The sequence below is a fragment of the Gavialis gangeticus genome, unplaced genomic scaffold (genome assembly GCF_001723915.1).
Source record: "Gavialis gangeticus isolate Ggan-Ray unplaced genomic scaffold, GavGan_comp1, whole genome shotgun sequence".
Classification (NCBI taxonomy): domain Eukaryota; kingdom Metazoa; phylum Chordata; order Crocodylia; family Gavialidae; genus Gavialis; species Gavialis gangeticus.
In genome coordinates, this window is record NW_017728981.1 from 1,748,879 (window position 1) to 1,764,300 (window position 15,422).

Genomic DNA, 15,422 nt, shown 5'->3' on the forward strand with positions numbered 1-15,422 from the left:
CCTCTGCCTTTGTCTAAACCCTGTTATGTTTGGCCAGACATGTAAGGTGTGGCAGGAAAACCCCGTTGTCCAAACAAACAGCAGGGCCATCCTTTGTCACTGCTGCAGATGAGAGCCTGGCACTTCCCGGCTTAATTGTCCATGGGGCCTCCAGGGCTTTTGCTGCTATATCACTGGGGCTTCTTACACATGCACACCTATCCACCCCCACGCCCCCCCCCATGATTGTTCAGAACCATTTATTGTCCGGAAGATCATTGAATGTCCTTCTGATTTCAGGTTGTGCTTGCTTTCACCCCTGATGGCAAAACAAGCAGTGGCGGCAGTGAGCTGCCTTCAGGCTTCCTGTTCAAGGTAAGACCCTGGGGTCCTCTGCTGTGACGCCGGGCTGGGAGTCAGGAGACCCGGGGCTCTACACGCTGGCCAGCGGTGTGTCCCTAGGAAGTCTCTTCTCCCCGTGCCTCTGCTTCCCCTCGCACCTCTGCCTTGCCTGTTGTCTGCTCCAAGCTCTTCAGGGCCATTGTTACATTGGCACTGATCCATTTTAAGCAGGTCAATGTTATCAGCTCCTAAAAGCCAAATCCAACCAGGAGGTCCCTAGCACCTTTTGGTGGTCTCTTCAATGGCAAAGGCCAGATTCTGGACCTTGGCTGGGGGCTTTTTCATCGCTGCTAAGGGAAATATGTTCTATGGGCTACATGCTCCTTCAGGGGCACATTTTTCACTGACATCAATATCCTCCATAATTTAAAGCTGTGGTTCTTACCAGCACCCTCAGGCCGATTGCAGACATGTGTGCTGCATCCTGCAGTGGGATATGAGGGTCTGGAACATGGCCCCCGTGACATGCCGTACGCCTCCAAGCTCTCCCCAGTGATGCTACCAGGGATGCAAACTGCGGGTTATGGGGTGGAGGACCTCCTCACTAGTGTCATCTTTCCCATGCCAGGCTCAAGCCATCCGAGCTCACACATCGGGTGACGAGAACCACCTGCAGTTCGGGGAAGGTGAGATCATTCTGGTGGTGTCGGACTCGCAGGCCCAGGTACGGTGGGGGCGTGCATTGCAGCGGCAGATGCATGATTGAAGCACAACAGGAATGACTGCGTAGACTCAGCTAATGAAGTCATGATCAAGCATTAGGTTGGAGTGGGTGGGGGCAGCTTGGGGACACTTCAGTCTGGCTGCTCAAGCCGGTTTCCGTGCTGTTGGACGAGAACTGCGTGAGAACGGGGAAGTCATAGGGTAGCAGAGAGACATCTGTGATCGCCGGAGCAATGGGAAGGAGGCAGTGGTGGTGCACTTTCAGACTTATTACAGAATCTGTGCCTGGAGATGTCACGCTGGAGACTTCTCTAAGGAAACCTGGCATTAGAGTATGCTTTGCCAGTAACTTGAGTCACCCACCTTAGTTATCTCAAGTAGTCTGGCCTCTGAGATACCACTCTACTCTGCTGGCTCTGTCTCTGGCTGATGCTGGCTAGGACTGGGACAGGGTTCAGTTTTAGGGGCAGGCTGGAGGGTGGGTGGGGGACTTTGCAGACTGTTTTCAGCAAAACTTCCCAAGGGAGACTTTTCAGAGCAGCTTCCCTTATTGCACAGTTTGTTAGGGCCACACACTCATTCCCTGGGGATTTCCAGTCCAGCCCCTGCGACTCTCACCCCGAGGGATGCTCCATTGCTCCAAGGCAGGAGACTTGGGGCCTTTGGCTGCAGCTGCTCCATTCAGATCAGGACGTCTGATCCCTTCATAACTTGACAATGATCCAGGCAGCTCTGGCAGTCTTAGTTATGACCCTGTTCCAGGCAGCATATGCTCTAGGGAGCTGTAATTAGGCCATAAACTGAGGGAGGGGACCCAGGTTGTCTTGGGAATTTCCTGTTGGTGACTAACGCCCACCTGGGATGTGGCTCGATCCTCTTGCAATCTTGGAGTGAGTAAGGGTTTGTCTGTGTGGGGACTTGACTGCAACTCGGCCTAAATGGCTGTGTGAGTGACACACGGTGAAACGGCCCCGGCAGGAGCAAGCTCCATTCCAGGATGCCTTGCAAGCTGGTGGTTCGGATGCTCATGGGAGAGCGGGGGGAATCAAATCCATGACCTGACCTGGGCGATTGCTGTGCGATGGAGAGAAAGGGCTCGCCTCATGGCTGAATGGCATATAGGACACCTGGCTTCCAAAATAGTCCTGACATGAGCTTGCTTTTCCTTCCTAGGAGGAAGGATGGTTGATGGGCTTCAAGGAGAGTGACTGGAACAAGAACCCTGGACAAGTACAGAGAAGAACTTTTCCCCGGGACGTCATCAAACCGGTTTCCTCGGACTGAGTCCAGTGCAGCAGCGTTGGTTAGGGTACAGCAGGAAGTGGGACCTTCTTATGCATCTTACAGCACGTAACATTATGCCACCGTACCAAAGATAGCATTGCCACACACAGCAACTTCAGACCATCCAACTGATACCGGGGTGGGGGGGCGGGGGGTGAGACTCTGTCTCTCAATAAGAGATGAAGAGCAGGTTGGAATTCATGGGGCTGGTGTGACGACGAACAAGCTCGGGTACAAGTCTGGGGGACCCATTACCAGCGCCCTTAAAAATCAACTGAAATGTCAATCCCCAGTGCTGTCAATAGGAAGGAATTTGCCGTCACAAGAGATTTGGGAAAATAAACAGAAGCAGTGGTTGAAAACACTGGCACAAGGAGCATTTGATTCCTTGTTGTTCAAAACACCCCTGAGTTTTGGCTCAAGCGCAGGACACGCATGGTTAACATTAAATGACACCAGGTGAAGTATATGGGGTTACTCACCGGCTTAGTTTTAAGCACATTGGCTTCAGTGCTTTGCTGGTTTCAGGGCCTTTCGTATATTAGAGTACAGCTTCAGTGACGTCTCCTCTTTGCAAGCCAGGTCAGCCCATGGCTCTTGGTGAGGACTCGTGGAGTTGAGACTTGCTCAGACCTCTGTGGCTGAGAATCCAGGTCTGATTTTCTGGCCGTGCTGCAGGGCATACAGGTCATTCGGGCCAAATACACAAGAGATCTGCTCTCGTTTCTCAGCTCCACCACGACCTTCTCTCTGCTGCATGCCAGTTTAGCTGTGACCGAATCCAATGCGTGTGATAAGGGCTGGTTCCTAGTGAGTGGCCTTGACGTCTTGTAGCTCTGGGAAGGAGCACCAAGAAGAGATGGTACTAAACCCACAGTGGCCTCCTGCTGGGTGCATTTTCACCCTGATTTTCACTCCCTGATTTATTAATAAAGATGCCAAGCTAAATCCCCCCAGCCTCTGCGTGTGGTGTGGCCCCTGGGGTGCGAAAAGGTCTTGCTGGTCTAGAGGCTTGTGGATTCTGCCTCATCTCTTACCTGCCCACAAAGAGTTAACCAGGAAAGGGCTTTCTGATGACTGTGCCTTTATCATTAAGGCAGCAAAACTGGAAAGGTGAGGAGAGAAGGGAACGCCTAGAGTCAGACACCATCAACTCAGCGGCTCTGGGAGAGGGGTGAAAACCCTGCATGCTGCCTTGTGCTGTGTGGACTGTTTGGCTCTGTCGGTGGTGGCAGGTAAGGACAAGGGGCAGGGTGGGGGTCTTGTCACAGCTCCTTCTCCATGTGGCTCTGACTTCAGTCTGCTTTACAACACATGTAGCCCCACAGCCTCAGTGGGGACCTTCTGGCATGTTGGTCTGCTTCAAACCCAGCCCCACGCCGGGATGTGACCTGGGTGGCTAGGAAAAGACTGACCACAAAGCCAGGAAAGCCAGCAGGCAGCTGAGGGAAGAGGGTCGCTGGAGGTGGAATTTGATTACCCGCCTAGCGTCAAAACTGCTCATTTACTGCTTGCGCCCCAGCACGAGCTGCTGGCTGCTGAACGCCGCTGAAAAGCAGGCTCCTTAACCTGCCTGGTGCTGGCTTCTGCGAACTGTGCACAAGCCTCAGCCCTTCCCTGCAGTTGAACTTGTACGATGTGTTGGCAGCAGTGGGATGAGGGGGAAGGCAAAACACAGCTCACCCGTCCTCTCCCACTTGGTTTGAAGACTTCTTTGTGGCTCGTACCGGGGGCCTGCCTCTGGACTGGAATGGGGCAGGGTCCAGAAAAGCCTCTAGCAAGCACCGGGGAATTGTGATCCAGGCATCCCCAGGAAGTGAAAGACTGGGTCTGCAGAATGGGGAAAGAAGAGGTGAGGGAGAATCGTGCTCACCCTAACCCTAACCCCACCGGGGGCTTCAGATGTTTCCAAAGTCTTTTGGCAGGCATCCGATGAGCAGGCCCAAACCTGGAGACTTGGGGCTCAGATACCCCCAAGTTTCACCTGCTCTCAGCCATATGGCCACAAGAGCAAGCTAGAGAGGCGCCTCCCGTTGCCATAAAGTGGGCTTTAGGCCCCAACACCTTGGCAGGTGCTAAACCACGCCGGAAGAACAGTCATCTCCGGGAGCGCTTAAGGAAAACTGCCTTCATGGACCCAGATACAAATGGGGCCCTGCTCCAAGAAGCTGTAGTATCTCCTGCCTTGGAAGCTTATAGGCAGCCTCCCTCTGTGATGGTTTAGGAAATGCGAGCGTTGCACCAGATTTTTTTGAAATTTCATGTCTTAGCCCAAATCTGCCAAATCAGGTCCGACTTCTATTGACTGAGCAGAGCTGTCATTCAAGTTGGTGTGGTGCTACCACTGGCAAGTGTCCTCCCTCCCAGACTCCTCGTCCTGGGGTTTCAGATAATCCCAAATCCATGGCAGGCATCCTCCATGCAAGTCCCAAGCCCGGAGGCCTTGGAGTTCAGATGCCCCCTAATCACACTTGCCCCAAACCAAAAGGCCAAAGGAGCAAGCTATAGAGAAAGCCTGAGAGCAATCCCCCACCACCATAAATTGTGTAGCTGAAATCCTCCCATTGGAGGCATTACAGACTCTGGCAGGGGTCAGCCTGCCCGCAGTGCAAGGGACAGGTCTCCACCCTCAACCACACCAAGAAGAAGGGGATCTCCCCTGCCAGGTCAGTAAAACCACCTAGACCAGAATCCACCTCCCTTGCCAGGTAAGTACTAGAGGTCCCTTGCTGGGGTCCTAGCTACTATTGCAGTACAAATAAGCAACCACTTTCCTTAATATAACGCTCTTGGCAAAGGTCAATGGTAACGTGGGCTGGGAGATGAAACACTCCTCGCACTCCTATCCACAGAAGGGATCCCTCTCAGTCTAGGCTGGCCATGCCACTAAGAGACAGGGTGCTGAAGGGGTTCAGTCCGCCTCACCCCTTGCTGCGTGGAGCCCCAAAAGCACCCATCACTAAAGCCTTGATAAGCACAACCTGCCTGGGTCTCATTGCACCTCATTGCCCGAGGATTGGCCTGGACCAGGGGAGCTGGGCAGTGCTGGGCAGCTCCAGGGAGCAAGACTGGAGGCTTTCCCTGCCACACCGTGTCACTTTAAAAGCACACGCAGAGAAGAAAATACCCAGCGGTGTGTCAGGGAAGTGAGTCACCATGGAAATGCACCCAATCAGCGCTGAGGGCAGAGGAACAGCATTAGACTTGCAAGCTCCGGCAGCTGGATGACCAGAGCAGTCAGCAGCTTGTCCTGCCAGGACCTGACCTTCCAACCCACGTGCACGTGAGTAGCCCCACACGGGACTGAAGCGGTGCAGAGACCCATTGGCTTCCAACCCACTGGCAGGGTAAACACCTCTCAGCTGTTCAGCTTTGTAGCTGAATCCTTTATATGTCTCTGATACTTCCCCCACCCCTCCACCTTCCCAGGGCAGCTCATGCTGTAGCCAGCAAGCTGGGAGCATAAACTCTTTGCAGAGGCCCCTCGCTGAGTTTATTACATCCAATCACTCTTTATTCCCAGGCCTTAAGGGCATCACACTTTGATACCCAGGTACAGTGAGGAAGGGTGAACTTGGCAGCACCTGGCTTCCCTCTGCCTTTGTAGGCACTGGGACCTTTACTTTGATTGCTGCTGTTTGAGGTTTATTCCTTCTTTGCAGTCTCTTGCTGCAACACCGGTGTTTGGCAGGTTGCAGTGACTCCTGGGTCACTCTGTTCCTTGGGCGAGTGGCAGTTGTAGCTGTATATTGTGTTTTGTGCTCATGCTTCGGTGCTCAGCTGGACAGGTCCCAGCGCCGTGCTATGGTTATGTAGAAATGATGTGATATAACCTCTCCAATGCAGGATACCCTGGTCTGGGCTAGCCTTAATCATACTGAGTGGTTTGCTGGTGGCTGTTGAAATACCCAATTTTCACTCTCAATGTGAGCCTTCATCCATTTAGAAGCTGACACCCTGGAGACGCTATGCCTTAGGACACTACACCTTAGGACCTATGTGCAGCTGGGCTGACTGCAGACAAATGCTCCTGGCTTAAAAGCAGCTATTAGCTTGGGAAAGCCTGTCCCCCTCTGACTTCCTTGGTCACTTGCTGTCTGCCTGAACTTCCCCAGCTGACACATTATGACTGTCAAACTAGGAGAAGGTCTCTAACTGGATTCAAGCATCGTTACAGCAGCTTCACCCAGTGTCAGAGCCACAATTCAGGCACTAGCATTTGCAAAAGGGATCACCGTCACAAGGTCCATATCTTGTATTCAACAGACAGGGGTTCTGGGTGCGATTCAGGGAACTCCTTTGCAGGGATTGCAGCTCAGCATTGCAGTGCCAGCCCATGCTGCTGGGCAGAGCAATAAAAGCTGAGATCTGGGGAGGACGGTAAAACTGCCATAACTAAGTGAAGCTAACCCATTTATTTGCATTGTCTAGATCAAGCCCATTGCTACTGGACCCTAGGGAGTGGCTGCAGGAAGCTAGGGTGATCTGTGACTCAGAGTCAGAGTGCCCTGTTTTGTTTTGGCGGCACAGGGAAGGGACCTGCCGTCCCTGTGTTTCAGCAGGGGTTACTTCCCATTTCACATCTGCTGGGACCTGCTGACTGCTACATTTTGGAAAGGAGAAGGGGGTGGGAAAGCTCTATCCCTCCCTGCCTGTGCTGGTCTGAGAGAAACAACTGCTCACGCACAAGCTGCTTCCCCCTGCTCAGCTGCCACTCCAGCGTGAGGTGTTGTTTCATGGATGCACAGGCCAATTTGTACCGTGGTGGCACTTAATAGCTCTAGCTTAATAGCATTAGGGCAGGGGCAGCCAACCACCAGCCTGCACACCATGAGTGGCAAAGGCAACGTCTGTGCAGCACGTGGCACATGGGACAGTTCAGATGGGGCAGGGAGCAGAAAGCAGAGCAGCAGATTGGGCAGGGGAAGGGGATCAGAATGGCACTGGGGGAGGGTGCAGGGCTAATTTCTGGCATGCCTGCCAACGAGGTTGGTCCCCACTGCATTAAGTCAGTGGCCTGCAACCTTTTGAGACTCAAGGCCCTCCCACCCTGTTTTGTTGGACTTGGGCCCCCTTGGAACATGCCAGCTCTTAGGCTTTTACCCATTTTTTGACTACGGAAAAATACTAGAGTAATTTTTCTGTTGCAAAGAGCTCAGAAAGACCCCAGCAGGGTAGGATGTATTTGACCCCACAGATTCCTATTTGAAATCGCTGGATTTATCTCATGAATCACACGTAGATGTTTGCACATCTCTCTGTACTGATACGGCTCGGTGCCCTGCAGCACCCCTAAAAGGATTTCATGGCACTCCAGGGTACCCCGGCACCCTAGTTGAGAATCACTGCTTTGGGATAGGAAATGAAGGAATGGCAGGTGGGCACAACATGCCAGCAGGCTGGGAAAGGCAAGGCTGTATCTTCTCAGTGAGGGAAGCACAAACTTAGAGCGTAAATAGCAAAAATGAATTTGGATCCAAAGTATTTTCTATTTCAATAGATAATGCAATGGTTGAGCCTTGCTTTGTTGCCTTAAGACGACTCTCTTAATGTAACAAGGTGTTTTTAAATGCAAAGAACAATGCTGTTGAGAGGATCAACTGCGCTGACCTAGATGGGCTGGTGTTGAGCCGCTTTGTTGAAGCCTGCTCCCCAGTGGGCTGTTTCTGGACAGAACAGCCACCAGGTCGCTGGTGAGGAAGGGAAAGGAACTGTTGCTGTGTTATTGCAACTGCTTTTGCATGGTGCATCTTGTTCCAAAGTCTGTGTGCCTTCAGCAAAGCCCTGCCTAGTAAAATACACAAGGTCCTGCCTGAATTGCACTGCAGCTGCTGTTGAAACTATGGAGATGGGAACATATTGCGTGGTTATTTGGCAAAATGTTTGGGAGGGGTCTTTGCAGAAGGACAAGACTGCAGCACTTTGGTCTTGGAGCAAGCAGCTTGCTGGTTCCTTTGAGCAGGTTTCTAGACTTGGCAAAGGGCAGTGCGGACCCTAGGTGCAACCACTTCACCAAACGACACAGGCGCCTGGACTGCACAAGGCAAAACAGCATAGCAAGATGTGATAAGGCAGGTGAGCCTACTCACCCAGTCACCTTGCACATCGGGGCTTGTTTCATTCCAGGATTGTCCGCTGAGAAAAAGAACCGTTAGAAATAAATGAACAGTGTTCGCTGAGTGTCCCCAGGACAATTACTAAAAAGGAGCCCATTTACGACAATATAACGACAAATGATGTGATTGTGTTATCCGGGTCCACATATTCCCACCTGAGTTCCCATGTTCCTACCACACACGTTCCCACTGCACACGTACACACACATACTCCACATGTGCATCCTTCTCTGGGTGTGGACTATTAATAGCCCATTGTTGTGAGGTTGCTGCACAAAGTACAGCTGGGCAGGAACTGGTTTTCCTGCCCCATAAAACTTGTTGAGATCTTCAGAAATGTTTCCTTGTTCCACAGCTGGACGACAAAGACTATTCCACCAGAAAACAAAAGCAAAGTGGGGCAAGACTAACACTTCCCAACCTAGGACGAGCTGCCTATAGACCAAAGGTTATGTCACACCTGGGACATACAGGAGACCTTGTTCAATCCCTGCCGTCCCTGGTTTAGAAGTTGAACCTAGATAATCTGTGCACGGGGAAAGTGGCCGGTATACTGGCTATTCAGGAAGGGTGGGTCAAACTCCTCCAACTATAGAAGACTTCGTGAAGTTTTGATGGAACTGACATATTCCAGTTTGGACACACCTGCATTTTCCAAAAAAAAAAGGTGGGGTGGGGGGGAATAATTGAAATCCCTGCCTAGGTTTGGTCAAAAGGCAAATGGAAATTGAGAATATTCAAGTCTAGTCACTTGAGTCTGGGCCTGGGAACTCTAACCTGTGTGACCTGGGACAAATCATGCTGGCCAACACTTTCCAAATTCCCTCCTGTTTTGGATGCCCATCTGAGCATTTCCATAGCTGGGAAATTGGTAACCATCAAATCAGACCCTGCATGGCCCAAATCTAAGAGCTGGACATTGTAGCCTTGATGTGTCTGCTTTGGTGACATAAAGAAAAGCATTTTCTTGTGAAGCATTTACCAGGATTTTACTGGTTGCTACATGGAAGCCTTTTTGAAGGAATATATTTCTTTACAGGCTCGTTAAATGAAATCTAAGAACCAATTGGAAAAAAATGCACAGTTTCCCTATTTCACTACTTAAGTATCAGGATGTTGTCCTCCGGGCAGGGCAGGACTGGCTTAAAGATGCACAATAGCAAATGCTTCCCTAATCTCCGCTTGCCTTAGCATGTTTTTGGTATGGCCTTTCTTATCTATTTCAGGTGAGGTCTGCACTAGATTAGATTTGAGTTTTTGCTTTATTTTCCGGCAGGGCAAGTCCCGTGTTCCTGCCACACTTAGCTCACTGGAATCAGTAGCTTAACATGAATAAACAACAAGTTAATTCTCTCATTTAATATTATTTTCCTTGCTTTTTTCTCTCCCTCCATCCCCCTTCCCTCCTGTAGTGCTTGAAGATACTAACACTTCAATTTGAAAGACAGAGCACAGTGGCACAGCTCAAGCAGATGTCATGGAAGTTGATCCAGCACTTCCATTAAATACAGGTATGAAATGGACAAAACCTTGACAGATTGCATATGCCGAGTCAGGAATCAATAATTCATGGCTTGGTGTTGTAGCTCTCAAAAGAAAAGCATCTTGTATGATACAAAATCCAACACCCTAACAGGGGAGACAGGAGTTAATATTAGCCTGATGGTAGAGAGATGTGTGAATGCAAACGAACTCATTAATATAAATGAGCAGCCTCATGCAGCTTATATCTATGTTGTTTTCTGGGTTTCCCCCCACTCCCCCCCCGCCATGTGAAATACCTCCTGCAGTTCACCTATGTGAAAAGACACCTGATTCACCCATTCCTCAAACCAAATTTATCCAGGAGACCTGATTTCAGCACTTCCTGGCCACCCTACTCTTCCAACTGTCCCCAGCTGACCAGGAACAGGTGCTGGAAGGAGGAACCTGAGTGCCACCATCGCTGTCCTGGCCAAACCCAGCTGCCCACGCAGCTGCTCCCTGCAGCTCTGGGGCTCCCTTCATGCCTACGTCATTCAGACAGTGGTGGTGGTGGTGTGCAAGTTCTTCCTTGCAGTGCCTGCTCCCCACCAGCAAGGGACAGGGAGGAGGACCCTGGCAGCTCCACTGCTGTTGGCATCCCACACAACCACCTCTGCAGCCACCACTGGAGCAGCTCTAGGGCTCCCCCTGGGCCCACATCAGCTGGAGACAGCAGTGGCTGCAGCAGAAGGAGGGGGGGTGTCTACACTGCAACATCCCCCCTACTGCCTACAAAAGACTTCAGAACGGAGCTGCTCATTACTGTTTTCCTGGATGCTGCTGCTGTCCATACAGTGCCATGCAGGACACAGCCCAGTTTCATAATGTTGAATGCTAAACCTGTCCCACCTGGAGGACCAAGCACCATGGTCTTAAATGGAGGAAAACTTGGAGATCCTAATAGGCGTTTTGTGCCACTGACATCCCCAGGAGGTGGCCTGAACTGCCTGTTGCTTCCTGGTTTCCAGCCATCGCTCTCTTTTGAGAGTGGTTTGTTGCAAGCGGGTCCTAGTGGGAGACCAGTATACACTACTATAATTGAGCCCCTCCAAAGATGGGTCCATTTTAAGTACCTTGAAGATCAATTACAGCCTCACTCACATGCTTCTCCTTTCTCTCCTCCCCCTCTGTTCTTCATTCAATACCTGGCACAATGAAGAGGAAGAGGACCTAACCACCCCATTTATGAAGAGGATGTATACACCAGCTCTCCAAGAGGAAGTCAATGTGGCTGTCATTGCAAGTGTGTTATTACCACTGTAAACTTAAGGCTTTCTTGATCCCAAGCAGTGCATAGGCCATCACTCTGGTCTCTGAGCCACACTGGCCTGCTAGACACCAGTCTGTGCTTTCTGGGTAAAGCACTCCTGGCCTTAATCAAGGGGTGGGCATTATTTTGGGCAGAGGGCCGCTTACTGAGTTTTGGCAAGTCATCAAGGGCTGCATGACAGGCAGCCAGAGGCAGATAAATATTAATTTTCTAAATTTTTAGGGGCCCCACGGGCCAGATAGAGTGGCCTGGTGGGCTGCATTTTGCCCACCCTTCCCTTAATTCCTTATAAATTCAGTGCAGCAGAAACCATCTTGATTCCAGGGGGAGAAACTAATATTTCTGCTACAGCAACGGGCTTAATTGCAACCCCTGAATTGAGCAGTTCCTAACACAGCCCTTCAGAGATTGCTTTTAGATATATATGCTGGGAGTGACAGCTCATATCAGTGAGGATTTGATGATGATAACTTAAGAGATGGGAACAAGGTCACAATTATCCAGCTGATAGCAACTAAGCTCTTCCAGAGAGAGGAGTTTTAATATCTCACAAGTCCTTCACAAGTCCTCTTTAAGGGGCATCCGAAGGATAAGATGAAAGCATAGTGATAGCCCAACTCATTTTAATTTAGCTGCTTAGGGTAACTATGGTAAGAAGGACCTAAGAATTAACTGTGCAACCCTTCTTTCATCTAATTTTTCCCTCTTCCTCGGAAGGTGTCATCACTGTGGTTTTCATCACCCTCCTGACCGTCCTGATGGTGATCATAGTGTACCTATATAAGAATAAAGGCACTTACCTCACCTATGAACAATCAAACACAGAGCCTGATGCATCAGTACAGATGGAGAATGTGCCTCCCAAAGGAGAAAAGGAAGAGTATTTCATTTGATTCCTTTCAGCTTCTAAGCTGTTCTCAGCTTTGATGTCAATGTGCCCAGACCTTCCCAGACTCTGGATTCGAAAGACTTTTTCTCCTCCTCAATTTATTAACTGGATCAAGGAAAGAAAAGTGTAATGGGTGACTACTAGCCTTGATCATAGTTCTACTGCACAGACTGCTAATGGAAAGCCAGTATCACCACTGTAATGAGAGGTGAGCAGGAGGATGCTTGCCAGTAGCAGGGATAGCTGGTGGTTGGCACTTCCTTTTCCATGACTTGCAATACAGTTGATTGGCCAGATGTCTGTACAGCTTGTTTGTGTTTCTCTCCTCAGTTGCTCCAAGGGATGGTGGAATAGATTAAGGGCCAAACTGATGCGCTTAAAGTAGCATCCACAGATTATGGGTGCAATGGGGTGAGATCATTTCTGCTCCTGCCAAACTTAAGCTCAAAGGACAAGAAGTTGTTGCAAGGTAGTAGCAGAGTTGGGGGCAGAACCCAGAACTTCCTTCACTGCCCTTCTCCTGGGACTGCGCCACTTCCCTCAAATGAGACAAAAACCCAATGGCATTTAGATTCCTAAACAGGGGATAGTTAACTCCAAGGGCTAAAAAAAAAAAAAATCTCCTTAAGTGGTTGCAATCTCTGTTGCCAGTCTCTTCCTTGAGGAGGGAAGGTTGAGCAGCATTGCGGAGGGAAGGTTGAGCAAAGGGAGCCTCTGCCCTGCTTATTAATCAGACCCTGCTGCACAAAGCCCATTGTCCTTAACACAGAAAGCTCTGAAAGCAAACCCTCCTCTTGTTACTTCCAAAGCACTTCCCCAAGGGGCTGGTGAGAAGCGAGCACTGCTGCCACCTGGCGGTATAAATACCTAGTGGTAGGTATAAATTGGTGTGGAGTTGAGATGCCCACATCAGTAAAACCAACTCTAAACCATTATTTCACCTTCAACTAGATAGCGAGCGGACTAGACCCCCATGCTCAGGCAGAGCCCCTCAGACTTCTGTGGCAAAACCCTGCCCAGGACTTGTTAACAAGGGCAGTTCTCCCATAATGTTTGTTCTCAATTCATTCCTTGTGTCAATTCTTTTCTAAAATGGATGAAGCGAACTCCAGGATAAGACATTCTTTTCAGAAGAAATGGTGCAACTCAGCTGGCTGCTATCATTATCCTTCATTCTGCTTGTGTTAAAATGCCTTTTCCACCTCACAGGTGTCTTGTTGGGTATATCTACACAGCCATGTATGCATATGCACAAAGAAAGGTAGACTCATGCCAGCTCAGGCAAAGGCAAAGACACAGCAGCACCAATTTCAGCATGGCCTAGCAGCCCCTTGAAGCCTACTATATACACTACACATTGAAGTGTGCACAGGCAGATCCTTTCATCTAGCTAGCCTGGCTAACAGCAGCAGTAAGCTAGCCTGGGAAGACCTAATCACGCTGCAATCACTGCAGCACAGGCATACCCCCTGCTGCCCAAGACTCTAAAACAATGCAGCTGCATTCTTTGGCCCTTAAGCAGCACTATAATAATATAATAAAAGTAACCAAATTTGAGTGTCTTGGCTGAACCAGGCTAAAAGACTTGAGTGTGCCCTGAGGTTACAGTGAACCCATCTTCTGTGGTAGCACAACCATTTCCAGCAAACGGAGTCAAACTCTGCAAATGCACTGCACTTTGTATTTTAATTTGACCCTACTTCGCTTACCAAGAACACAGTTTTGGGACAGCCACAAGTCAGTCCGTCATTTTCTCTGTTCATTTTTCTCACCAAGTTTGGATACGAAGCTTTGTGAAGGGCTCAGCAAGTCCTGTTCTCTCCCCCCCACCCCCCAGTCTGTCACTCCCATTTCAAGTTTAGTTTTCCCTTGTACAAGATCTACCTACACAGGCAATTTGCAAAAAAGGCAAACAAGAGGAAGCAGGCCTTGAAGAAAGCTGTGCAATAGCCTAGTGTTTTGTGAGGTCTAATGCAACTTTGGCACTTTATTCAAATTTTCAAAATAGTCTTTATTCTACTTTTTTTTTTTAGTATAAAAAATCCACAAGTTAAGTGCACCACAGTGTGTACAGAGAGAAAGACTTAATGCTGAACTTCCATAACAGTCAGTTAAATGGTTAAACACAACATATACACAATACACAGACTTAGATTAAACTGAAACTTCAAGATAAAATATATTCAAATCTGATTTTTTTCTTCATAAAACAAAAACCCAAAAGATAGAGGATCCCTGAAATATTTCTTAACCCTAATAAGACTTCACTGTACCCAAGCCTTTTTTTTTTGTTTTGTTTTGTTTTTTTTTTTTTTTAAGTATGCATTCCTAAAACAACCCAAACGAGCAAGGAAATTTGTGTGCTGACTGACAACTGCAACACACCTCAGTGCAGATGGAAACCACCTGTCTCTCTGTTCTGACTAAATCCCCTTAAGGAATTTTGCTGTCAAGACACCAGGTTGCTCTAAAACAGAAACAAAAATGTTGCTAAGCTTGTAGTTTTTAAAAGTCTAGATAGCATTTAATGAAATGTTTAAACATGAGTTGCATTGTGTTTCTGGCACCAAAGCACGGCTTTGATTAGATTCTTAAATGTGCAAAGTCCAAGATTCCTTGGAGTGTATAAAAGAACGCCCCGTGGTACACTCTAGCTGTATACCTTCCTGGAGAGAAATGAAGAGCAAATGTGAGCACAGAGTGCTTCAAGGGATCCCTTCTCCTAGGAAGTCAGGAAGGAAAAAAGCCCTATATGTCCGACTATGGGCCCTCCAGGGAAAAATTAATATGACTGGCTTTCTATCCACAGATTCTATAGAAGAGGAAACACAACATGCATCTCTCAACCCTACTGCCAGGCCATTGAGTTGAGACAGGTCTGCATGGATTAGATGTGGAAGCCAGGTTTCTTTCCTAACCCTTTCCCGCCCCCATAGCCAAATTCATACCTAGCTGATTAATAAAGCCAAAAAAGACAGTGCTACAGTATTTACTCCAGTGGAATTAAAAAGAAGATCTGTGGGGCTCCTTAGCTCATGTTCATTTCATGATTTAACCCCGGGTGAATAGAGGCACTGCTACCATGACATGGTTCAAAAGGACTCAAAGTGCCTGAAGGGATGGGCATCAAGAGAATGCCCCACCCAGTATGTGTCTAAACTGCAACTTCAGGTTAATATGACTAAAGCAGTTACATGGTGAGAAGTGCTGACAGTATGTGATGTCTTTCCTTACACAAATGAAGCCCCCTCCCCCCACCCTCCCCCTTTTTCTAAATCCACTACTGTGTGTTGGA

The 15,422-nt window shown here is 49.0% G+C and overlaps 2 protein-coding genes across 5 annotated transcripts in view; both read left to right on the forward strand.

The window, feature by feature from the left end:
- Positions 1–3,280, forward strand: part of BIN2 (bridging integrator 2) — a 31,993-nt gene extending 28,713 nt beyond the window's left edge. Inside the window, exons 12-14 of the mRNA XM_019511504.1 lie at positions 280–354; positions 950–1,045; positions 2,218–3,280. Coding sequence (XP_019367049.1) covers positions 280–354; positions 950–1,045; positions 2,218–2,328 — 282 coding nt within the window. The 3' untranslated portion in view covers positions 2,329–3,280. The remainder of the gene's footprint in view (positions 1–279; positions 355–949; positions 1,046–2,217) is intronic.
- A 162-nt stretch (positions 3,281–3,442) lies between these two features.
- SMAGP (small cell adhesion glycoprotein) lies at positions 3,443–12,431 on the forward strand. 4 transcript variants are annotated; one of them, XM_019511518.1, is made up of 4 exons: positions 3,443–3,563; positions 9,857–9,955; positions 11,128–11,211; positions 11,956–12,431. In XM_019511518.1, exons 2-4 carry the CDS (start codon positions 9,922–9,924, stop codon positions 12,129–12,131), a joined length of 294 nt encoding a protein of 97 aa, XP_019367063.1. In that variant the 5' UTR covers positions 3,443–3,563; positions 9,857–9,921; the 3' UTR covers positions 12,132–12,431. The 4 variants fall into 4 exon arrangements, with proteins under 4 accessions (XP_019367063.1, XP_019367084.1, XP_019367077.1 ...); XM_019511532.1 differs by having other exon boundaries at positions 3,448–3,563; positions 11,134–11,211; XM_019511527.1 differs by lacking the exon at positions 3,443–3,563 and adding an exon at positions 5,004–5,611.
- Positions 12,432–15,422: the final 2,991 nt, after the last annotated feature.